Raw genomic sequence first — 24,007 nt, 5'->3', positions numbered from 1 at the left:
TTGAAACCGTAAAGGGTCATCCAAGCCAACGGATGGCGCTCTCGTCTCTTTACCTGGTTCTTCTTGATGAGGAGCTGCACACTGGGCAGGTCTTTGCCATGGTCTGTGGAGGTGGCCAGGGGCATCCTCTCCTTCACCCATAACTAAGAGGGGCAGACACAGTCAGTGCGCTGACTACATTCAGACAAACACTCTAAATAAATCTCTAAATATATGTAACGTTAGATGTTTGTTCTAAAAACTAATTGGGCAGTGTACACAGCGTAAATCAAGTCACATATACAGTAGTTCAGTCAAGTCACAAGGGTCACCAAGGCTAGTAGCACAGAGTATGTAATGGTCAGCAGACAGAAGTAATGACATGATGATAATGTACAGTAATTTCCTGTGTGTTAGCCGCATTGTGTATAAACCGCAGGACAGTGTTTTATGCAAGTAAAAAAAAACAACAACAAAAAAAAACACATTAATACCATATTGTGCCCCCTGCCCCCGTGTATTAACCTCATAGCTGAAGAAATTTACCAAAATCAATGTATAAACTGCGGCTAATATTTGGGAAATTACGGTAATCCCACAGATGTTAAGATAAGAGGGGGAACTCACAATCTCGTCCTCCAGGTCTCTGTTGAACTGGTGCGCCTCCTTGGAGGCGAGGAGCTGCTGGCGTCGGAGGTGCAGGGGGTCCTGCAGCTGGGAGAAGCTGTCGGCCACGCGCCGCTGCTGGCCGTCCACCTCGGCTATCCCAGAATCCTCCTGGGCCAGGGCCAGCGCCTGAGACTGCAGCGACTGCACCTCCTTCTCACGCACCTCCATCTGGTGCTCCAGCATCTGAGAGGAGAACAGGAGAGGAGAGGAGGAAGGGAGGGGAGAAGAGAAGAGGACAGGAGAGGAGAGGGATGACAGATGAAAAGATAGAATGGAGAGAAGAGAGACAACAGGAGAGGAGGAGGGGAGACATGAGGAAGGGAGAAGAGAAGAGGACAGGAGAGGAGAGGAGGAAAGGAGGGATGAGAGATGAACAGAAGAGGAGGTCTCCCAACACCGACCAGAGAAGAGAGGGTTGAGGAGGAGAGGGCAGACAGAGAAGTTAGCAGGAGAGAATGGTGTCCATCTTGTTTTGCCCTCTCTTGTCATTCTGCCCATCATGCCTATAAGTAATCGCTGTGCCGTACTCAGTAGCGACCAGCAGGTGGCGCACCTGGTGCTTCTTGAGCAGGATGTTGACGCTGGTGAGGTCCTTGCCGAAGTCGTCGCTCTGCAGCTGAGAGGAGAGGTTCTGGAGCCAGGTGTCCAGCGCTGAGCAGCTCTGCGTGAACAGCTCGGCCCGGTTGGCGTCGAACAGACACTGGGCCTTGGTGCGCGTGGTGCTCTCCAGCTCCTCCCACTGTTTCTGCAGACCCTCCAGCGTCTGGCGCACCACCGGCTCCAGCTCGGGCTTCTCACTGACCAGGGCCTGACCCTCCTGAGATAGACAGAGAGAGAGTGAGAGAAAGAGAAAGAGAGAGAAAGAGAGAGAGAGAGAGAAATTAATGCGGAAAGTTATGCAAAAAAAGGTGGTAACAGGCATGTCACAGAGGCCAAGCCCACATGGAGGTCTGTCCATCATAGGATGAGGCAGGGCTGTGGTACCTTGTCGATCTTGTCCAGCCAGTCCTTGTTAGAGGCCAGCTCTGCCATGAAGGCCTGGTGCTTTTGCCACTTGCTGTGGAGGTTACGGGCCTCGTCATAGGACATGTCCTGAGCCGTCAGCATCTTCTCGTTAATCCAGAGAGTGAGCTGGAGAGAAAGAAGAGAGCGAGGGAGGGAGGCAGGGAGAGAGAGAGGGATGGATGGAGAGAGAGATATGTTATTGTTCATTTAAATGCAAAGTGAAATCCTGAGTCAGTGTGAGCTTGGTCAGCTGATCGTCCTACCTCCTGTCCATCCTGGAGGAAGTGCTGCAGCTCTCTGTTGTCCTTCAGTTTGGCCAGGAGCTCGCTGGCCGTCTCCTTATTCTTCTGGTGCCTGATAATCAGAGGCATTCAAGAGGAAAGTCTAAATTAGTGACAATGTGACAGTCTAAATTAATGACAAGACACCACACCTGATGCACCCATCTAGTCAATAGAGTCTATTTCACTGTGTAGAGGTCTGTATATTGTACACATACAATAAGACATACTGTAATAATCCTCAAAAATGTTTTAATGAGAATAAATACTTTTTAAAATAAAAAAGTTTTCGTATAAAATCCACGCTTCACCTATCCTGGATGGAGTCGGCCTTCTCCTGGATCTTGTCAGCATTGGCGTTGCCATCGGAGACGAGGCGGCGGCCGGCCTCGACCACACCGTTGATCTTCTCTTCGCTGGCCTCCATGGTGGTCATGAAGTCATCGTGCTTCTTAATGGCCTCTAGCGCCCCCTGCAGGCTCGAGGGCATCTCTGTGTGGGACAGCACATACTCCTGGAAAGGGGAGGCAGAGACAGAAGGACAAGTCTAATCAGAAACTCAGAAAAACTATTTTTTGCTGGTTGAGACATCAGTTCTCTCATTTCATTCTCTGCATTTACAATACAAGTCATTATGTTTACAGATATCCTAGAAATGCAATGGTTTGTTCGCTAACACTGTTTCTAAAGTCTCAGCATTTTTCTCTGAATGGGCCTCCCTTTCTCACGCAGTCCTCTCTCCCATTAGGCAAATACATCACTTCTCACCATCACACGCTCCATCTCCCTCCCGTTCTTCACCTCACACTCCTCCACTGACTTCCTCAAATGCTCCACATATTTCCTCCCAAACCCTTTTACACTCTTTTACACTTACTTATGTCTTTCCCCCACACTCGCACACTCCCTCAATCCATATTTCTATGCTTCTGTACACACACACACACACACACACACACAACACACACATGCACACGTGCACACACACACACACACTTTTGTCTTCTTTCATCCTTCATTCTGTGCCCCTTCCTCCAAATCATCAATCATGTCCCACCCATATCTCCATCCATACACATGCATCTGTTCTCAGTCTCTCTCATACATTCCCATTCTACTTCCATTCCTTCCTTCAGCATCCTCCCCTCCCTCACCTGGCTGTTGAGGAAGCCCTCGGCCTGCTTGGCGTCCCTCAGGAACGTCTGGAAGTCGAAGGCCTGGGCCAGCAGCGCGTGGCGGTTCTCCCACATGCGGCGTAGCTCGTGCCAGCCTGTGTCCAGCGCCTGCAGCCGCTGGGCCAGGAACATGTGCTGGGCGTCCGTCTGGCCCTGGGTCACTTCGGCCCCCGTGGCGCGCATGCGCTCGTAGTCCTCGCGGTAGTTGTCCACCTCGTTCTTGATGGCCTCGTGCTGCGTGAGCAGCTGCTCGGCCTCGGCCATCGACGTGGGGATGTCCTCGGACGCCACGGCCGTCTGCGTGCGCGACAGCCACGACTGGAAGTCGTCCAGGTCGCGCAGGAAGCCCTGCAGCTTGGACGCTTCGCCCAAAGACTCCTCGCGCTTCTTCATGGTGGCATTGAGCTCCTCCCACACGTCCTGGATCTCGGCCAGGCGCATCTGGATCTCCTGGGCCTGGTCCGGGTGCTCCTCGGTCAGCTTCTCTGCCTCCTTCCGCAGATCGTCCAGCTTACCCTGCAGGGGGCCACAGGGCATCATGAGAAGAATTTCATCTCAAAACTGGAACATGGGACTTTACTCTTATACACATATCATTACACATCTACAAGTCATTACAACATTTTATAAAATTCAATTACATTGTCACATTATTAAATAAATTGACTGAAATATTAAAAAAATAAATAATATAAAAATATATGAAGAGTTTGGTTCCAAAACGCTATATCCACCATTTTAATGATTTTTCATAAATATTTTTTTTTTACATTTTGTTTTCCAAGTAATTTGAGTTAAAATGTAATTGGGTATTGTTACTTGATTTATCTTTACTCAATCAAAACAACATAAACTGCAATTTGATTGATATTACCTGAAATACACAATTAAATAGCCTGACATTTTAAAGTTGATGGAGATATAGCTTTGGAACCAAACTATATATATATATATATATATTTAAAAAATCATCATGTCTTTATCCTCCACTTTCTATGTTCATTTTCACTTGATTATTTATCCTACAGTTGTTTAGGTTGCTATGCATTGCCCACAAGCATTCCCAAACATTCCTAACGTATTACTCCAGCTCGGGAGCATCATTTGTCATTGAGCAGAATAACTACTAACTGACAGGAAAGGATATGGTGTCCAGATGCACGTAAAAGTCAGACATTACGCAACAAACTGTCAGTATGTCAGACATGCTGTCAAACCACTAGAACCCCGTCAGCATTTGTCTAAGGCATCAATAGCCTCTGCAGAATGTGATCCTTATCAAGGTGCCATTTCCCTTCAGTCTGGGGAATCTCTAACAAACAACAGTAGGAATCACTGTTAACTTCACAAAAAAATTAAAGAAAAAATGACATTCAGTGGGTCTTTACTTTATTTTACTAAGATGGTGTTGACTTTCTAATGCTCTCTGCTTCTCTTCCTCTGCATGTAACCTCTTTTCACAGTTGAGTCATACCAATGAATATGATAACACAAATTTGCATTCTAGGGAACAAATAAGCCAGTGTAAGCCTGAGTTATACTACTTTTGAGTTCTTCTCACAGGATGTTTCTCAAAGCTGCATAATGTAGTGTCTGGCCTCCCACCCCAGCCCCGCCATGGTGCCATCCATCTTGAGTCAGCTGCTAATGCTCCATGTCAAACTAAATCATATGCTGTCAAAGGAGCATGTCAACACGTCCCACCATATCTAGCAGGCATAATGAGTTCCTGCCACACTGGGTAGAAACAGGCTCCCTCTTTCTCCAGGGAACATTTTGTCTCCGCCTTGGGTTTGTATTACCTGTCTGGCAACCCCTACAACCCATATGTCTTATTCACAGGTCTAATTTAACCTGACGGTCCACGTAATCTGTAGTTCAGTCTGTGGTTTTTTACCTGTACACGTAATGTCTGGTTTAGATGTGTGATCAGCCAGTGTATGGCTAACTTCACCCAGTCTGAACTCTCAGATTTGTTAACGTGAGAGTGACACAACCTTTGGCGTAACTTTCAGTCTAAGGTGTGCTTTACCTGAGAGTTGTGTGCAACCTGTAGTCTCAGGTCACCTGTATGCCTTAGGTAAGCTTCAGTTATCATATGTCAGTCACCTATAGGACCTACATGATATTTGGTTTGTGGTATGTGGTGTGCTTTACCTGCCTAGTCTAAGAAACCTGTAGTTTCAAGGTGTGGTTTACCAAGGTGTAGTTTACTTGTATGACCTAAGGTGTGATTTTCCCATAAGGTCTATGTGCGATCTTGTTTTCAGAAGTGCTTCAGCTGAATGCTCTACATAAACCTGTGGTTCTCAGGTGTGCTTTACCTGAATGGCCTCCAGGTCTCGCTCCATGCCGGTGAGCTTGCGCTGCAGGGCCATGACGCCGGCCAGGTCGTTGCCCAGGCCCTGGGTGGACTCGATCACCTTGGTCTTCTCCTTCATCCACGATTGGATCTCGTTGCACTCCAGGTGGTAGTTCTGGATGTTGAGGGCAGACTCCAGGGCCTGCTTCTTCTGGTCAGCCAGCCGCTGGAACTCCTTCCACCTGAGGAGACACAGGAGGAGAGTAAGAGGAGGAGTAGTTATGGTTTAATAGTTTAGTGCCAGGTCAGCATCTATGGCTATAATATGGCAAAAAAGTATAAGAAATCTAAATAAATTGGAGATTAAAACTACATAGATATACAAATGATACGATTAAATAAGATTCTTAAATCCACATTAGCAAAACAAATCCAGAATTTTTACGTGGTGGTCAAAGGAGTGTATGTGAGTATGCGTGTGTGTGTGTGTGTTATAAACATGTTTTAACGTGTTTTAACAGCATCTATACTGAGTGGAAGTGTGTGTGATTGCTGTGTGTGTTTCCCACAGACCTGTTATTGAGCTGGTCTTGTGTCTGGTTAATCTGGTCTTTGCTGCGGTCGTCGGACTTCAGCAGCTGTTGTGCCACCTGGTTGACATCTGTCACGCGAGTGCCTAGATTATTCATCTCTGGCTCCAGAGTCTCAAACCTGGAGAGGAACACAAATAGAGAAATCAAATCATCCCACAAACATCTCCCCTCCACTCTAAAGCCCAAACACATCATCTGCTCCCCCTATATTAGTCATCCATCACCCCATCTCTTCTCCACGCATACACTTATCTGACACTAGAGGGTGCTATTCGTCATATAATCATTAATCAACGCTGTTTGCCTAAGTCATTGATCTTCCTTTGTTGAGATCAACTTCAATCTCCCTACCCTTCCCTTATCTTCCCCCTCTCCCTCTCTAATCCTCTCCTTCACTTGTTCTTTCTCTCCCTCTCCTTCTCCCTCACCTCTGCTGCACCACCTCCAGGTCCTCCAGCTTGGTGGGGATCTCCATGCTGTGGAGCCACTGCTCCTTCTCCTCCACCCACAGCTGGCAGGCGCCGGCCTCGCTGAACATGCGGTAGAGCGCCAGAGCGCCCTCTAGGGCCCGGCGCCGCGCCGACGACAGCGACTCCAGCTCCTCATATCGTTGCTCGATGGCAGGCAGACGGCCCTCCACCTGATAGAGAGAGAGAGAGAGATAGAGGGAAAGAGAGAGAGAGAGAGAAAGGGAGCGAGGAGAGAATAGTGTGTGAAAAAGAATGACACCAATAAGTGCAAGGAAGTGATACAGTCATAGGAAATGAGAGAGAGATAAGAATTATATTGCAGGTTTAGTTTTGGTGTCAGTCTGTTTACTACTTTGGCAATAAAAATAAAGATATTGCCCTGCCAGTAAAAGCAATCCAAAGAATAATTTCATAAACATTAATGAATGCAGGTGTGTATGAGTGCTACCTGCAGTGTGTGTGTGTGTGTGTGTGTGTGTGTGTGTGTGTGTGTGTGTGTGTGTGCGCGTGCGTGCGTTTTACCTGCGGTGAGCGTGTGAAGGATGCGGGCAGTGCGAGGGCCTGCTCGTGCAGGGAGTCGATGAGAGGGCGGTGGCTCTGGATCTCCTCCTCCACCTCCCTCTGCTTGCGGGCCAGAGTCTGGGTGGAGAACTCGTCATGGCCCACCTCCTGACTAGACACCTGCGGCCCACACACACAACACACACTTACTGCACTGTTACAAGACCAATACTACACACTTAGAATCCCCCTACTGAACAGTTACAACGCAGGTGCGTGCAAATTCACAAACAGGTGAATGTTTGCAAACTGTTTGCCATCAGTTTTCTGTGAACGTTTGCAAACACTCGCCAACAATGAGAAGGTAGTTCTCTGCAAACATGTTGGGAGTTGGACGGAGAGTTACCATTGAGATGGAATGTTTACACAAAATCGTTCAAATCTATCTGTTTAGACAAACATGTTCGCTACGAACGTTCACCTCTGTTCAAGGAATTTGAACGCACCTCTGTTGTAGTACTGCTACAGAGAGAGTGCAAAAGTACTACTACAAATGTATCAGCCCAACACTTCAGTTACTGTTGGCTTGCTATTATGGGCTTCCACAGCGTGGTTGGTGTGTGTGCTGGTGGCGGCAGCAGTAACAGCAGTGTCACCTGTCGGAGTGTCTCCATGATCCAGGCCTCCATGTCATTGGCATCAGTCTGGAACTGGTGCAGGGCCACCGACTCCTTCAGACTCTGTTCCCTGAGCAGGGACGTCTGGGGTGAGGGGTCCGAGAGGGAGGGAGGGAGGACAGTGACCGAAAGTGAGGGACAGACAGAAGAGAGGGAGAAAAAAGATTAAAAAAAGAAGGACAGAGAGCAGTAGAAGGTTAGTCTCCATGGAGACATTCAGCCTTCAGTACATAGTGCTTCTAATTAGAAAAGCCATTACAATCTGTTGTTTTGCAGAGGATTATACATTCATTAAACATTGGACACAGCTGAACAAATTCAGCCCAATGGATCTTCTCTAAGTCACCAACAAATGGCTTTTCTTCCATCTCTCTCTCTCGTTCTTTCTACCCAACACAGTATCCGACTCTTCCTTTCTTCATTCTGCTGTTGCTCCTTCTCTCCTCTCAACCGTCTGTCCGTCTTACTGCTAAATACTCTATTAGCAGATAATCCTCAACTCACATCATCACACACCACTGGGACGGACCTTCATTCATTTCTGTACCTGAGTCCATCCATCATTCCCTGTGCTATTCTGAACTCACTCTCCCTGTCTCTCCAACTCATTCTTTACTCTTCCACTGCTCTCCTTGCAATTATTTTTACATTCAAATTGACTTACTTCACATTTGCATTCATTTCATCCAAATCGAGTCCAGTTGTGGAACAATAATATGTGTCTTATCTCTTCATTATCCTTTTCGTTCCTGTCTTTATATTTGCCATTGTTCTATTCTTTCTATTGTTCTATTTATTTTCCTCCCTCCCCTGCATCCCGCCTCACCTCCTCCAAGTGAGCCCACTGGGCGCGCACGTCGGCGATCCGCTCGGTCACTTCGGTCGCACCGGAGTGACCCTCCCGCACCAGCTGCTCGCCAGAGGCGATGCTGTGGCCCAGCGGGCCGTAGCGGGCGGCCATCTCGTCGCGGAAGGCCTCGTGCTTGCTGAGCAGGTGCAGCGCCGACGAGAGGTCGCGTCCGCAGTCGCCGCCGGCCAGGATCTGCTCCTGCTCGCGGATCCACGCCGCCTCCTCGCCCAGCTCCCACAGGAACTGCCAGAGGCGCCGCGACTCCTCCAGACGGGCGCGGCGCGAGCCGGCCAGCAGGCCCAGCTCCTCGTAGGCCTGGCCCAGCTGGACCTCCTTCTCACTGACCAGTGCGGGGTCGCACGGCTTATAGACTGGAGGGGGAAGGGGAGGGGGTGAGTGGACACGCAAGATTCAGGTGAACGTGTTGCTCTAGTTCAGTGTAAGTGTGTCTCTGTGATTGTTGCATGCTGTATTGTATAGTGTGAAAATATGTTAATGTATGTGTGTGCATGTGCCTGTGTGAAACAGTATGTACTGTGTTTATTCTGTTTCTGAGCCTCCATGTAATAACAAAACTCTACTATTGATGTAAAATGTTGCTCAGTGGCCTATTGTTTTTCTGTATGTGTGTGTGTGTGTGTGTGTGTGTGTGTGTGTGTGTGTGTGTGCAAACTCACTCTGTCCATCAGAGGTGAAGCGCTGTGCATTGGCCTGCACAGCTTTGATCCTCTCGGCCTGAGCGGAGATGTCGGCCTCCACCAGGTTGTGTTTCTGCAGCAGGTCCTCCACATCGTGCAGATGCTTACCGCTGTCCTGACTCTGCAGCCGCCCCTGGAACACACACAGGAAGTCAGCTCACAGAGCAGCATATAACATTCACAACAGCTGGTCGCCATGGTTAAAAACAAATACCAACTCGGGTGCATGTGCCGTCGTTTACTGTTTTAGTGTTATGGCAACATCTCCAAATGCAGTGTCATTTCAGTCATACACTTGTGCAAAGTGGAAACTTAAGCAGTTTGTGTGAAAAATTGTGTGAACGTAAACTCTTTTAGTAGCAAGATGATTTCTTCGGGTTTATGGCTGTTAGAACACAGAACCTGACCCCCACACACACACACACACACACAATAATATCAACATAATGTGATGCTAACATTATGTCATAGTAAACCATGCACAGTAAGTCAAGACATGATAACCATGACTGTCATAAAAACACACCAATAAAGTAGTGCTGAAATGTGAATGTATGTGGCACAATGCATGGTATGAGCAAGGTAGTTCATCTCCAACATAATTCTTAACAAAGTCATTGACACTGTTGAAGGTCGCCAGCAATGTGAGTTTCCGTGTGGGATCCACTTCCCTCATTAACATGATTTCATTGGCCTGCGCTGTGTCTGTGATATACTTAGACACCCTTAATCCTTAGCTTCACTCTTAAACTGTTAAGCTACCCTTTTACTGATGTGGGCTCTATACGTCACCTGTCTGTAGTCTGAATGTTTATGTGCTTTTCAAAAGGTCTCTGTGCTGATCTGTCTTTGACTTTCATCTTAAGCTCTTTTTTGATGCTGTGCACTTTTGTGATGTATGTGTATGTTATCTCCTGGTGTTGGTATCCTGTCATGTGTAAGTATCCTTTACAGCTGGTTTCAGTATCAGATGATGTATTCAAATACATGAAAGTGTACCTTTGTCAACATGTTTCTGTTAAACAGTCCCTTTATGTGTGTGAAGTGAAGTTTATGAGCATACTTTGTATAGCCTTCTGTGTGATTATTGTGTGTATTGTGCTGGCATGTGTGTGTTAGGGTGTGTTTAATTCGTTGCCATGGGTTACCTTCATGTCGGCCATCCAGTCCATGATGTATCTCATCTCCTGCAGGAGGCGCTGCAGGTCCCGGTGGGAGTTGAGGCGCTCGCGGCGGGCCGCCAGCAGCTCCTTCAGGTACTCCCAAAGCCGCAGGACGTTGTCGCGCCGCGCCACGATGCGCCGCACCTCGTGGTAGCTCTCCTTTTCCAGCTCGCGGGCCACCGCCTCCACGGCCGCCACACGCTCGCCGTACGCGCCGATGTCCGTCTCGATGGCCTCGTGCTTCCGCGTGGCCGCCTCCACCGCACCCAGATCACAGCCGAAGTTGTCCTGCAGATAGAGCGAGAGAGAGAGGATGGGATTAAAGGGCTTTAGAGAGGTGGTCGATATCCCAGCTACTGGACTGCAAAGTGAGGTATAAATGTGGTAAATGCAGTATTACTACGCTGCTGCTACTGAAGTGTGCGCACATCAGAATATTACTGAGCTGGAAATGGCCCTCTAAAGACTCTTGTTCATCCATAAAAACAAATGCTTGCGGATCCATCTTAATCTGTCATATTAATTCCCTAGAAATTACCCTGAAATTCTGGCCCGAAGCCTCTGTCCATTTGTAACGGAGAACCAAAATGTTGTGCTTCATCCACTGCCCACTTGAGTCCATAATTAGAACATGGATGGCAGTCAATGTTCTCTCTGCTGTCCTGCTCTATTTTTGACCAGGACAATCTCAAGGAACATGGTGAAATGTAATCATTGTTTCCGATATCTTTCAGCACCTTTAACAATACAATGATAAATGAGTGCTGAGAGAACAAGTTGGTAAGCTGAGCATTTTTTTTAGAAAGCGTGGGGTTGAAGATGCCTCCTGACAGTTTGGGCTGTAGGACCGGCACACTCCGAGGGAGATGAAGGAGAGTTCCATGAGAAAGATCAAACCAGAGACGGTTGATAAATGATTGTATATTAAGGATCTTTGATCAAACTCTGTCCAGTTTGTACACCTCTTTTATCTTTCATTTAGTCTGCTTTGGCTCTTCTCTGATCTCTCCTCCCCCAGGCTCAGCCCCATGTGGTCCCTTCCACTCAGAGGTTTCCTCCAAACGTCTCTCTGAGCCCTCGCTCTCCTCCACCTCCACCCTCCATCTTCTTTTCAACTCTGCCTCCATCTCCCGCCTCCTCTCTTCAAACTCCCTCTTTCTCTCTTCCTCTATCCTTCTCTCTCTCTCTCTGTATGCCCTCCTTCTCTACTCTCTCTTTCTTCCTGCCTTCTCTCGGTTGCTCTCCCTCTCTCTCAATTCTTCTCCTCCCTCTCTACACATCCTGTTTCCATCCATCTCTCTCTCTCTCTCTCTCGTTAGTGCTGCTGAGCTACTGCCTGCCACCTGCATGGCTGTGGCGGTGGACACCAGTCAGCTGGGCACAGAGGGCCTCCAAGCTCCAGGCCAGGCTCCAGCGCTGCCCCTAATGAGGGCCAGTGCCACAGACATGCCCACCAACACACCTGGGCTCTGGGCCCACCTCTCCACCTTCAGCACTGACGCCAGGAGATCTGCTCCCACGACACACGCCCCCACACACACATCCACGGATTGGGAAGCACGGAGATGAGAGAGGGCTATTTTAGGTAAGCAGCACCCTGAGGATGTGTGGGGGAGGCATGAGCTCTGTGCTGCTATTTGCCATAACTGCCATTAAGAGATGAAAAACCTAGTAGACAGAGGGGGAGGAGAGGTATTTTTAGGTTAATGTGAGAACGAGTTGTGGGTTCTTCATTGACTGATCATTAATGTGATCATTAATGTTAGGAGGTACATTATAATAGCATCTCCCACCATTAGTATCTTGCTTTTTGTCCTCACTCTGTGCTGTTACCATGGCAACTATCACATGACAGAACCTGGTTTCTGGCAGGATATGAGGTGTGTGTATCAGGGTTTCCGTTGTCCGGTAATTACCAGACATTGGCCGGAAAAAAAATGAAATGTCCGACAAAATTAAATCTCTCCGGTCAAATTGTCCGATTGAAATTGGCTAATAATCCCGTCCCCTAACGCAATCTGAATTTCAGAATAAGCCTTATTATGTAAGCCTATATTATACGTCCTCTGGCTATGTTTTTAAATGAACAGGCTCTACCGTTTGAAAAGTAGGCTATTAAACAACACGCATAGCCTATGCTGCATTTCAAATAAGAAGCGCACACTTAAAATGTCCATGTTAAACAAATGAGTGAGGCGGTTCAAACATGGCCAGGCCCAGGCAGACTAGCCTTAAAAGTTTTTTAGAGGCCAGACACGATGGATGATGATAAATTGGTAACGTCTGAAGTCTGTCCGGTCAACTCCACCACCCCCAGATAAAAAGCAGAAGTGTCGGGCGTAGGCCTATCTGTCGGAATCAGTGACATTGGAAGTGGAGTTGTGGGGGTGCGGCAGCTCCAAGACACTGTCATTCTCTGTGTACACTGGACATGCAACTGTGTTCTTTACCCAAAGCATACAGTAGGCCTATGCTTTCTCTGTCTATAATCTGCAGGGTTAGGGCCTCCTCGACGAGGAGATTGCTGGTCCGCTGATAATTTCCGGCACAATTAAACTGTATCATTGAACCGTGGGCTAAAAGAAAAAGAAACTAAACATTTCCCAGAATAAGCAACATTTCTCCACTGGAGATAACGTGGGTAGCAGCAACAAACAACGTAGCCTTTTTAAAACAACGAACGAAGCGGACTCTTGCTGTCCATGAAAACATAGATACTGGCTAGATCTTGTTAGGCATGTTTAAGTTAGGCTAATGAACACGTTGCATTCTATACAGCCTGATTATGTCATTCTTTAAGCTACATAGCCTGTCTCCAGTTTTCCTCAATGTGACTAATTATCACTTTGACCGGTACCATTTTTTTCTAGCGGAAACTCTGGTGTGTATCTATATACACTCTCTATGGTGTATGTGTTACAGCTGTGTGAGTTGTTTGTGTGTTGGTGAGTGTGTGCGTGTGCGTGTGTGTGTTCTACCTGTGAGACCAGGCGCTGGTTCTCACTCAGCCAGGTTTCTCTCATGGCCGCCTTGCGGTCGAAGCGAGCCGCCAGCATTTCCAGCTTCTCCTGGCGAATCAGCTCATTCCTCAGCGCCAGCTCACGCTCATGCTCCGCCTTCTCCAGACGCTCCCATGCCTGGTCAGCCAATCACAGCACAGAAACAGATGTCAATCATTTACACTCATGATAAGGAGAACACACCACCATTTTAAAAACTGCAGATAAAATGCAGATATGCATATGCATTAGAGAATATCTCTTCTCAAAGACACTGACTTGTGTACTGCAATGGTGCCCATATACCTTGTTGATGTCAGAGATGAGCTTGCCCTCTCTGGGCATGTAGACTTTCTGGTTGTTAGCCCTCATCTTGCTCTGGATGGTGAACAGCAGCACCTCCAGGTTCCCCTTCTCTGTGAACCTGGGAGTCAAAACCAAAGAAAACAAAACACAAAATAAATAGACAAAACAAAACCTCATAAAACTGGACCTTGCTGGCCAGCACTGGAGCATTAACATTTATACCAGGCTCGTCAGGCTCCTCTCCACTTAAGAGCATGTGGCTGCTACTTTGCATCTGTAAACACCTTTATGTGGACACTTGTGAAAGGGTAAATATTTGTGTAAATATTTGCGTACAACGGTCATATGTTTGTGTGTGTGTGTGTGTGTGTGTGTGTGTGACTGACTTGGGAGGCTTCTCCACGGTGCGGTAGGTGTTGAAGGCCTGGAGTTGGTTCTGCACACCGCTGAGGGAGTTGGCCAGCTGCCGGTCATTGAGCGTGACGATGGTCTGCTCAATCCACTGCAGCAGCTCGGACGCCAGGGTCTCATACTTCTCTATCAGCTGGTCCGCCTCGATGGCATAGTCCAGCACCTAAGGGTGGGGGGTGTACAGACAGAGGGAAAAAGTTAGAGAAGTTATAAGCTGTAACTATACACAATTGATACAGTTGCAGAATTGAATGAAATCACACACACACACACACACACAAACCTTGCCAATCCTCTTTCCCTCAACAGCCAGGGCCTTCATCTTGGAGAAGTAGTGGTAGTATGTGGCCACATAGGTGATAATAGACTTCTCATCAGGCTGGTCCACATTCACATCTGCAGAGAGGAAGAGATGGGGGAGAAAGAGGGAACGAGTGAAGGAGAGGACAGGGGGAACGAGTGAGGGAGAGGGAGAGGACATGATAAGCACACTTACAAGCACCAAGTTATTCAAAAGTCACCTAAGGAAAACTGAGTCCTGCATCTGTGTGTGTGTGTGCGTGTGTGTGTCTTGAGATGCCTGCTGGTCTGCTCCCACTTGCCCTAGGCACAGTCAGTAAGCACGCATATCTTAAATCCTCATCAGACTGTCCAGCATGGGCATGCCTGCCCACACACCCACACACTCACAAAAACACACACACACACTGATCTGTCCACTGCCTTAACTTCACACTTAATCTGTAATTAATTCTGGTAATCCCCAAAGTTGCAAAGAGAACTGACTGACCATGGCTGTGTGCAAAACTCTCTGTCTCAGTATATTATATGTGTGTGTGTGTGTGTGTGTGTGTGTGTGTGTGTGTGTGTGTGTGTGTGTGTGTGTGTTCCTCTTTGATCATATGTGAAGCCTCCATGGTTAAACAGGATTTTGAAGGTATTGGAGGTAGTGTGTTTGAACCGCACCAAAACTGTTTCAAAAGAGCTGAATTTGTAGCATGAGGACTTTGAGCTCAGATTTAACCCGGGCTGGTTGGATCAGTTTGTAGAGTTGCAGGAAACATGCTTGATTTTCCCGCCCATATTCCATCCACGGTCCCCCATGAGTTGTCCAGACGAGTGGTGTGTTCAAATGCACCGGCAGTCTTACCCTCGGGATCCAGCAGCTTGGTCAGGCCCAGCTCCTTCTCAGCCACGTTAAAGGCATTCTGCAGGTTATAATGAGCATTGGAGCGCTTCAAGTTGTCAAAATCGATCAGGTCCGATCTGTAGGCCGACAGAGAGAAAGAGAGAGAGGGAGAGAGAGAGAGAGAGAGAGAGAGAGAGAGAGACACAGAGAGAGAGAGAGAGACACACACAGAGAGAGGGAGAGAAACAGGGAGATAAAGAGAGAGAGGAGATAGATGGAGAGGGAAAGATGCCAAATTAAGGAAGAGCTCAAAGTGACTGATGGACAATAAAAACCAAGGTCATTGGAAGACCACGTTCAGTGTGCTCAGTAGAAAATGCAATAGTGTTTCATTGAGAAAGGGAGTAAAGCAGCATTACACTGGTAGCATTAACTGGCATTAACACTCCTACTAATGAAAGGAGATGTTGTGTGTGCCTGTGTGTGTGTGTGTGTGCATTAATGAGTGCATGTTAATAAGTGTGCCTTTTCTTTTAATGTAAAAGTCAATTCTTAAGTGCAGCAATTATCAAACAGAGACAGAAAGTGCTCTAGTGTGCCACATTCTAATTTGCCCTTAATTGAGATTGTGTAAGATGAGCCTGTGGAAGTGGTGACTTGCATCAGAGGGAATTTTTAATGTGGAGCTTCTGAATGATGCAGCCAGCTCACATCACTGACCTGAGATCAGTTCTCAGTGAGCTACTAATGCGGATTCACTGATTTGATTGGTTTGGCTCTGCTGTGACAGAACAGTGATGGAGAAGGACAGGTGGGTAACCAGGTGGGTAACCACTTCAAAAAACACGTTTTGTCCATTAGACGACACCTAACAAGACCCACCAACAGAGGGAAGCAGCGAGTTAGGCCTGGCTCATGCATTAATGCAGTAATGGAGAGAGAGAGAGAGAGAGAGAGAGAGAGAGAGGGGAAAAAAGAGAGCAAGATCTTTATTCTTCTTATGTAGGTCAACTTATTCCTGCTCCTCTTTGTCTTTCCCTCCATACAGCCTAACTGCTGCTGCCGCGCCGGGCCACTGACTGCAGCACATGTGAATTTAGAGAGGCGGAGAGGGGGTTCAGAGAGAGGAGAGGAGAGGAGAGGAGAGGAGAGGAGAGGAGAGGAGAGGGATGGGGTCTGGACCAGAGACAGTAAATCGTCTAGACAGATGGATGGTGGCTTCACAGCAGCCTTGTTGGGACCAAAAGAAGCCAAATTGCCCCCCTCAAAACAAAGACATAAAAACTAGTGAAAGCTTTGCGTGACGGGAACTGTGCGTGACTGACTTGTGTGTCTCAGCATCCATTTTTGACAGGCTCGGGCGTTTCTAGTAGCCTGCTCACACACACAAAAGACAGGGCTTACAGCTCACTTAAGAGGGAAGGCACTTCAGATACGCACCGGCGGCTTTTAGAATTAGTTCCGTGCACTGGCTGCGGCATTTGCGGAGAGTTCAGCAGCAGCTGGTGATATATCAGGCCCGACAGCTGAGGTGTTTGGTAGGGTTAATAAACTTTAGAGATAGAATTCAGCGGCTGCAGTAGCAGTGGCGGTAACCTGCAACTTATAAAATCTTGACTCTAATGATTATTTGATTTACTGGAGCACTGTTAATGTATTTGCTGAGGGATGATTGACAGTTTTACACCGGGGGCCCACTGGCGAGGGGGAGAAAGGAGAGAGAGATTGCGTGTGTGCGAACGTGCATGTGTGTGTGTGTGGTTGTATTAGTGTGCACATGGTGCTAGCGTGTCTTGTGTGTGCGTGTACAACGGTGTGCTTGCTTTTCGGTGATCTAGCGAAGTGTGTGTGTGTGTGTGTGTATGTGTGTTTGTGTGTATTGATTACCTGTGTTTGTGGACGATGGCGTTGAACGCGAGGCCATCTCTCCAGCTGGTGGTGAAGTTGTGCACATTGACATTGGGATACCTGTAGAGAACACAAGTCTAGTTAATTTTCAACTCAGTGTGTGTGTGTGTGTGGACCATGACTATGACAGTTAAACGCTTTCAAAACATTCACTCATTTAAAGTCTGCATTTTAATTTCTCACCAATCTTCTTTTCTGCCCAAATGCTCTCATCCCTCACTTCTCTCTCTCATCCCTCACTTCTCTCTCCTCCTCCCTCACTTCTCTCTCCTCCTCCCTCACTTCTCTCTCCTCACCTAAGTCTTCCCTCTTCCTCAAGCACTTGTTTGTAATCACGCCATCATCCATCTTCCTCTGCTCTCTTTCCCTCCTTCACTCACTCCCCTTTTCTTTCCCTCCTACACTCTTCACCCTTCACTCCTCTCTCCCATCTTTCTCTTGGTTTCCTTCTTTCTCTAGACATCATCTAGTCATACTGTCTTTTATATTTTCACATTCCTATGCAAATCCAATTTCAAATCTTTACTGGCATGACTTTTCCAAAGCAGTGATGCCAAGCAAAACTATATGTTTGAAAAACACAACAACTTTGGGTTAGGTTTGTGTGTGTGTGTGTGTGTGTGTGTGTGTGTCTTTCCGTGCTCTGCCCTCTCTTACCCAGCAGTCTTCATCTGGCACCAGAGGAGCAGAGCGTCTTTGGCCGACTTCTTCTCCTTGTTGTCCTCTGTTTCCACACTGATGTCCTGGATCTGCACGACACACACACACAGGGACGCACACATTTAGATGACGCGCACACACGCAAACCTCAGCAGCACGGCTGGGCCACCGGGCAGCCCCAGCAGAGGACACGGAGACACAGAACTCCGCTCCACTCATCTGGACATTTACATCTACGCTTGTTCATTTAGCTGACGTACGCTTTTGTCCAGCGACTTAAAAAAAGAAAACAATCAAGGTATAGTGCGAAAGACGACATTAGTCCAACAATAAATAATAGCTTCCATAAGAAATGAACCAGATGACGGCAGTTCAGAGTCCAGTTAAGCCAAGGAATGTAGACAAGAGAAGGACATCAGATAAAACATAAGTCTTTTTCCAGTTTCAAATCTTGGCAGGACCAGAACTTCTAGAAAATTCCACTAAGCAGCTATGACAAATGAGGCCCCTTGTATTTTCAAAGACTACCAGAGGCCATTACGGCAGCTCACCTGACTGGTGGCAGGAAGCCCATTTCTCTTGTCTTTACATCCCTTTGCTGATTGTGAGAATCTCTGGTCTGCTTCACACAAACCCGCAACAAAACCACCGTATACAGACCACAAAGCCCCTATGGATGCGAGTGACTATAAAGACAAGAAATGACCACAGAGAGAGACCTATCCTGAAGACAAGTTAACCGAGTGAGAGTTATCTGAACACGCAAAACCAGCGATGGGCGATATAGACTTAACACTAGATCACCATACGTCAGGATATTTTTGGCATCTTTGTTCTCATTCTACATGTTAGCTGCTCATCTTGCAGTACATACAAACATAAACAGGTCACCTGTATCATCAATTTCGAGATATAATAAATTGTTATCACAGGGAGGAATTCTACCGGTATATAGGTACAAACACAAAATGTAGTCCTATCTCACCCCTAAACAAGAGCAATTTACTGAAAATGACCCTGCCTACAGTGTAAACAGAGCCCTTGCTGCCTATTCATGCTCCTGTTTTAGATGTGTAACTCAATATGGGGAGAGATGCTTTTTTCTGATATGACTGGTGCCGCTGTGCCTTGTCCAGACCACCGCGCTAACTCTTTACACCGACTCGGCAAAAACATCAGAAGAACCACAACAAGCGTGTGTGCGCACGCACGCACACAAACAGACACACACACACACATAACACACACCTCAACGGGAACAGGCCAAGAAACCGATGGCAGCAGGCGCCTCAGCTTCAGAGAGAGGGGCCCTTTGGATACGCATGCTTCTGGTCATTAGGCCGATTTGCTGGGGAGTGTCCACTGTGATTATCCACAGGGCCAGTCACAGAGCCTCTGATGCCTGGCTCCCGGCCACCTCCGTCATTAACAACGAGTGGTCATTAGCCAGGGCCACTCTGCTCTAATCACATATCAGTGTCTGATATTCGGACACCGATATGTTTGCTATTTAATGACAAATAAATTTTACTTTAATATAATTTACTTCTTAATAGAGATTAGTATCTAATAGGGGTGTCACGATTCTCCAAATCCTCGATTCGATGCAATTTTTTTATTTTAAAGTCACGATTCGATTCGATTTTCAATCTTTTTTTCAACATTACTATTAATGCATTCCTTATATGTTATTTACTCTTTTTGGCCTTTTCCTTTTCTGTTTCGGGGGGCTTTTATTTTGAAAGCGTTCCAACCGCGAGGTTGTAATGTAAACAGAACCAACATTAGGCTAAAACAGAGACGTGAACATAGTGAAATGAAACAACACAGAATTATAATTTGATCGTTTCAGCACACTTCGAAGAGACCCAAGGTTAGTGTTCATGGATACTTCTCAATGTGCATTTTAAGCCTTAAAGTAACTTTGGACTGTAACTAGATCATCTTTTCACTTGCTAAGTTGAGTAGGGTAAGTTAGTTTTAATTGACGTGAATGAACGAGTACTTCCACACCGGTGATTTCAAAGTAGCAAGAGGGGCTTTGATTTCGGTAGGTTGATGTGTATATTTTAACTGGCTGCAGCCTAAAATTAGAGGAGTGTTGATGCTGCAGTTCAGCACGTGCGTTTGTGCTTCTTGGCATACATGCTGGATGTGACATTGGGGGTGTGGCTGCATCGTCGATTCTACTTTTAAATTCGAAGTTCGAGATTGAGATGTAATTTCGAACGTTTTCGATATAAAATCGGAATCGTGACACCCTTAGTATCTAAAATGCACATTCAATTGGGGCATTTTTCAAACAATATAAACAAACGCTGACTGGATTCTGATCCTGGATTGTCCATAATCCATGCGTTTATACATCTCCCATGATACGATGGTGTCATCTCTGCCCAATTCTTACACACACATAGACACACACACTTGAACATAAAACTGACTAGTGTTCACACCGTCCAGGCCTTTCCAATTAGTAGGACAATTAACTTGCAATCTGTTTGGATTTGTGTTCCACAATGATAGGACTCTCACACATTCATGTAATTGTATCCTGTTTGATAAGGATATCACATAAATATCTAATTACAATGTCCGTGTAATCCACCACACAAGCCAATCACACTGCATCACTCCAGAGGCGTAATGAGTCTCCAAGTGATGAGGACTCCACTGCACAATCATCTGATCTAATCACATTAGCCACAACAGCCCCAGCAAACTACAGCAGCAATCAATGGAACTGGTCAGCCCAGTGTTTTTCAACAAAGGTATTGCAACATTACTCTTATTGCCCAATGCTCTCCGTTCCTGTGATGGTTTTGGGTCTTTCAAGAGGGGTCTAAAGGCATATCTGTTCAACATGCACTTAGTTTATTAAGTGTTTCTTATGTGTTATGGTTTGTATATTATAGTATTTATTTATTTTCATTAGGCTATTGATTGAATTGACATTGTTGTTTATTATTTATATTCTCCTTAATGTATTTTTACTGTTAAATTTAACTTTGTATTGTTGTTATTTGTCTGTCACTTTGGACAAAAGCGTCTGCTAAATACCATAACCATGACCATTAACATGGTCATTATCTCTCTAGCCAGGGCAAAATGTATAGAGGGATAAATGCTGACCACCAAAAAGGTCATTTAAAAATATTTTTTGAAATATTATTATTATAATATTTATTCAAATCAAAGGCAGCAGTCAAACTGTATCACAACAACTGATGACATAACCTAAATATCATGCATCATCAAACTACCACATTGAGAAATGTGTCAGGGCTTGTATCTGTCCACTAAGGGCTGCTGTGGGACTGACCACCTGCCCATCCAATCGTACCTGGAAGCGGAGGATGATGGTCCAGATGAGTCCGAGCGTGAGGCGGTGGTTGCCGTCGACGATGTCGTGGGAGCCCATGTTCTCCAGGTGCACCTTCTGCTCCTTGAGGAACTGCAGGGCCTTGTCCACGTTCTCCAGGCAGTGGATGCGCATGCGCCCCTTAGTGGGCTTCGGCTGTGGGAGACAGTGAAAGGGGTTAGGACAACACTAGACATATCATAGAGTGGGACAAACAGCATGAGGTGTATTTACTGAGGATGGGAGTACCGAGTCATAGTATTGTAGACCAATGTGTCTCTGGGCGAGTGTGTGTGTGTGTGTGTGTGTGTGTGTGTCCTTGTAATGTAATATATGGATGAACCTGTCGAGGAAAAGTATGCACACACATTCCAATGATAACCAGACAACACTATAGAGGAGACAAGGAGCTTCCATTTTCACAAGCCGGTGAAAATGGAAGCATATTAAAGTACAGCACAGACAGACACCGCTGGAGATTTGGAGAGCGATTACAGACAGAAACAGACATGTGATGATTATGTAAATAACAAGGAGTCCAGCACAGGCCGGAGAAAATAGAATAAGGCTCCCAGAAAGGAATCCGATAAGACAAAGAAGGAAAAAGCCAACAGAGAGAGGTGTGTTGTGGAAGACCACGAACAGATTAAAGGGGGTGCATACCAGAGAAAGTCAAATGGAAGACAGGAATAGAAAAGAAAACCAGAAAAAAAGAGGGAGAGAGAGAGAAAAGGAGAGAAGGAGTGGGAACTGACCAGCTGTTCTCCAGAGAGAACCTCCAGCAGGCGGATAAGCATGCGTCCATCGCGCAGGTCAGTGTAGAGGTCGCCGATGCGACAGGTGACGCGGCCCAGGTGAGAGTTCACCCACTTGGTGAAGGTCTTCTTCTGCACGGCCTCTCGCTCATCTGAAAGACACCAACAGCAGCAGAATTAACATGAGAGCAGCAAGTCTGCAATGCCCATATAGATACACTCATTGCCAGTCAGAAACACACACACACACACACACACACACACACACACACACACACAATAATTTTCCACAGACATACCACTCACACAAGCATATGAGCTACATATATATAAAAGCATATGCACCATAAATGTATAGCATAAAGTTAATGTTAAAGCATAATGTTAATTTCTCATGCTAATGAGTGGCGCCCCTTCAGGCAGAGTTTCTCCTGATCAGGACAAACATCTCATGAATAACTTCAGTCACTGATGTGTCGCTATAGGAACACTGCAGCAACAGCAACATCACAGCAATACAAGCCTGCAATGCACAACACACACACACTAGGGCTGTTGGAACGAATTTCTAAAGTCGAATACAAATCGAATATTTAAAAAATCAATACTATTCGAATTTGGAAATTACTATACGAATGTGGTGTTTTGGGGAGTTTTTTAGCAAATATGTGAAAACGAAATGCTTTTGTCACGTCTAATGCACAATCTAAATATGGCAGAAGCGATGCACCCACGGAGATCACCACTCCTGACCATTTCAGCGATGTGTGGAACGTTTTGGGATTTCCATCAGAAAACGGAAAAATAACAATTAGCCTAACGATGTCGTAATCTGCAGAATATGTAGCAGCAAGCAGCCTGAGTGCACATCTGATAACGCTACACCATGACAAGCTAGGTAGGTAAACAGTCCGAGGACGAGGAACCACGCAGCTAAAGCAGGCAAGAATTCTCCTCTAGGCTATGTCCGGTGCTTTTGTCACTTCTCTGATAGGCATAATGGTTCATGGAATCGCGGTCCGATAGAAAAAAAGAAAGCAAACTTTTCCCCAATCGGGAAATACTTGCTAATTTGGCGTCATCAAACATAGAGGCAGAACGTCTGTGCATAAGCCCGTTTATACAGTGTATATAGATGCATCATACATATTAATAATAGGCAAAATTTGAGCAATAAATATTAAAATATAATTCAATTATTAAAAATAATAATGAATGAAATTCGAATTGGGTTATGGAAGAAGATTGGAAGATTGACAGCACACACACACACACACATACACACACAGTTGTCATGATGCTCTACCTTTCACACACACACAGAGTTGCCATAATGCTCTATCTATCACACACACACAAACACACACAGCTAGACACAATGTTCAAGCACCTGCTCCTCTCCGTATACTGAAGAGAACCCAAGAGCTACCCAGAGCTGCGAAGCCCCATAAATATTCATGCTCTCGTAATTTGTTGAGCAGACAAACAGCCACACAGTTTTCAAACTCCATTAAGGCTTATGTGTCAAACTGAAGGATGAATGACTGCATCAATCAAACACACACACTCCGTCTCCCAATCTCATTTTCTCTCTCTCTCTCACACACACACACACACACACACACACACACACACACACACACACACACACACACACACACACAATGAATTCTAGTGCCACTGCATTCTGCCAGTCTACGCAATCAAGTCCTCCACAAGTGACGAGTGATGACTGCCCTCCCCATAGCGCTCTTTACAGTTCCATACCATTTAGAGAAGTGTGTCAACATTAATGTGTTCCAAACTGCCCAGTAAACGTAAACTGCATGCAAGTGGATGACACGACTAAAGATGTCAGCCTAGCAGAGGTGCCTAGTCATAACACTCCTCTGAGAGCCCATACGTCTGTTTACATTAAAACAATACAGAGTCCAGGCAAATACCACTGCAGTGTGTGTAAGTGTGTGTGTGTGTGCGTGCATGTGTGTGTCTGTGTGCGTACGTGTGTTTGGCATCATGCTCTGGCATACTGCAGTTTCAAGGTCAAACCCTCTGGATCCATTAGGGAGACACACACACACACACACACACACACACTCTCTCTCCTTCCTGGCA

General features: G+C 46.3%; 1 protein-coding gene across 10 annotated transcripts in view; it reads right to left on the bottom strand.

Annotated features, from left to right (window-relative positions):
* The window catches only part of LOC125311205 (spectrin beta chain, non-erythrocytic 1), a 90,387-nt gene that overhangs the window by 16,297 nt on the left and 50,083 nt on the right, over positions 1–24,007 (bottom strand). For all 10 annotated transcript variants that reach the window (XM_048269038.1, XM_048269065.1, XM_048269056.1 and 7 more), the window contains 24 exons: positions 21,893–22,044; positions 21,120–21,293; positions 17,774–17,865; positions 17,096–17,176; positions 15,230–15,345; positions 14,363–14,475; positions 14,055–14,242; positions 13,669–13,786; positions 13,342–13,500; positions 10,349–10,651; positions 9,180–9,333; positions 8,479–8,873; positions 7,632–7,736; positions 6,997–7,155; positions 6,433–6,644; positions 5,985–6,122; positions 5,434–5,653; positions 3,089–3,625; positions 2,246–2,448; positions 1,917–2,007; positions 1,633–1,779; positions 1,202–1,465; positions 607–831; positions 54–143 (listed from right to left, as the gene is read on the bottom strand). In XM_048269038.1, coding sequence (XP_048124995.1) covers positions 54–143; positions 607–831; positions 1,202–1,465; positions 1,633–1,779; positions 1,917–2,007; positions 2,246–2,448; positions 3,089–3,625; positions 5,434–5,653; positions 5,985–6,122; positions 6,433–6,644; positions 6,997–7,155; positions 7,632–7,736; positions 8,479–8,873; positions 9,180–9,333; positions 10,349–10,651; positions 13,342–13,500; positions 13,669–13,786; positions 14,055–14,242; positions 14,363–14,475; positions 15,230–15,345; positions 17,096–17,176; positions 17,774–17,865; positions 21,120–21,293; positions 21,893–22,044 — 4,436 coding nt within the window. The remainder of the gene's footprint in view (positions 1–53; positions 144–606; positions 832–1,201; positions 1,466–1,632; positions 1,780–1,916; positions 2,008–2,245; positions 2,449–3,088; positions 3,626–5,433; positions 5,654–5,984; positions 6,123–6,432; positions 6,645–6,996; positions 7,156–7,631; positions 7,737–8,478; positions 8,874–9,179; positions 9,334–10,348; positions 10,652–13,341; positions 13,501–13,668; positions 13,787–14,054; positions 14,243–14,362; positions 14,476–15,229; positions 15,346–17,095; positions 17,177–17,773; positions 17,866–21,119; positions 21,294–21,892; positions 22,045–24,007) is intronic.

Source organism: Alosa alosa, chromosome 2 (assembly GCF_017589495.1).
Source record: "Alosa alosa isolate M-15738 ecotype Scorff River chromosome 2, AALO_Geno_1.1, whole genome shotgun sequence".
NCBI classification, from domain to species: Eukaryota; Metazoa; Chordata; class Actinopteri; order Clupeiformes; family Clupeidae; genus Alosa; species Alosa alosa.
Note: the sequence above shows the minus strand (reverse complement) of the source record. Positions and strands in the feature narration are given on the sequence as shown.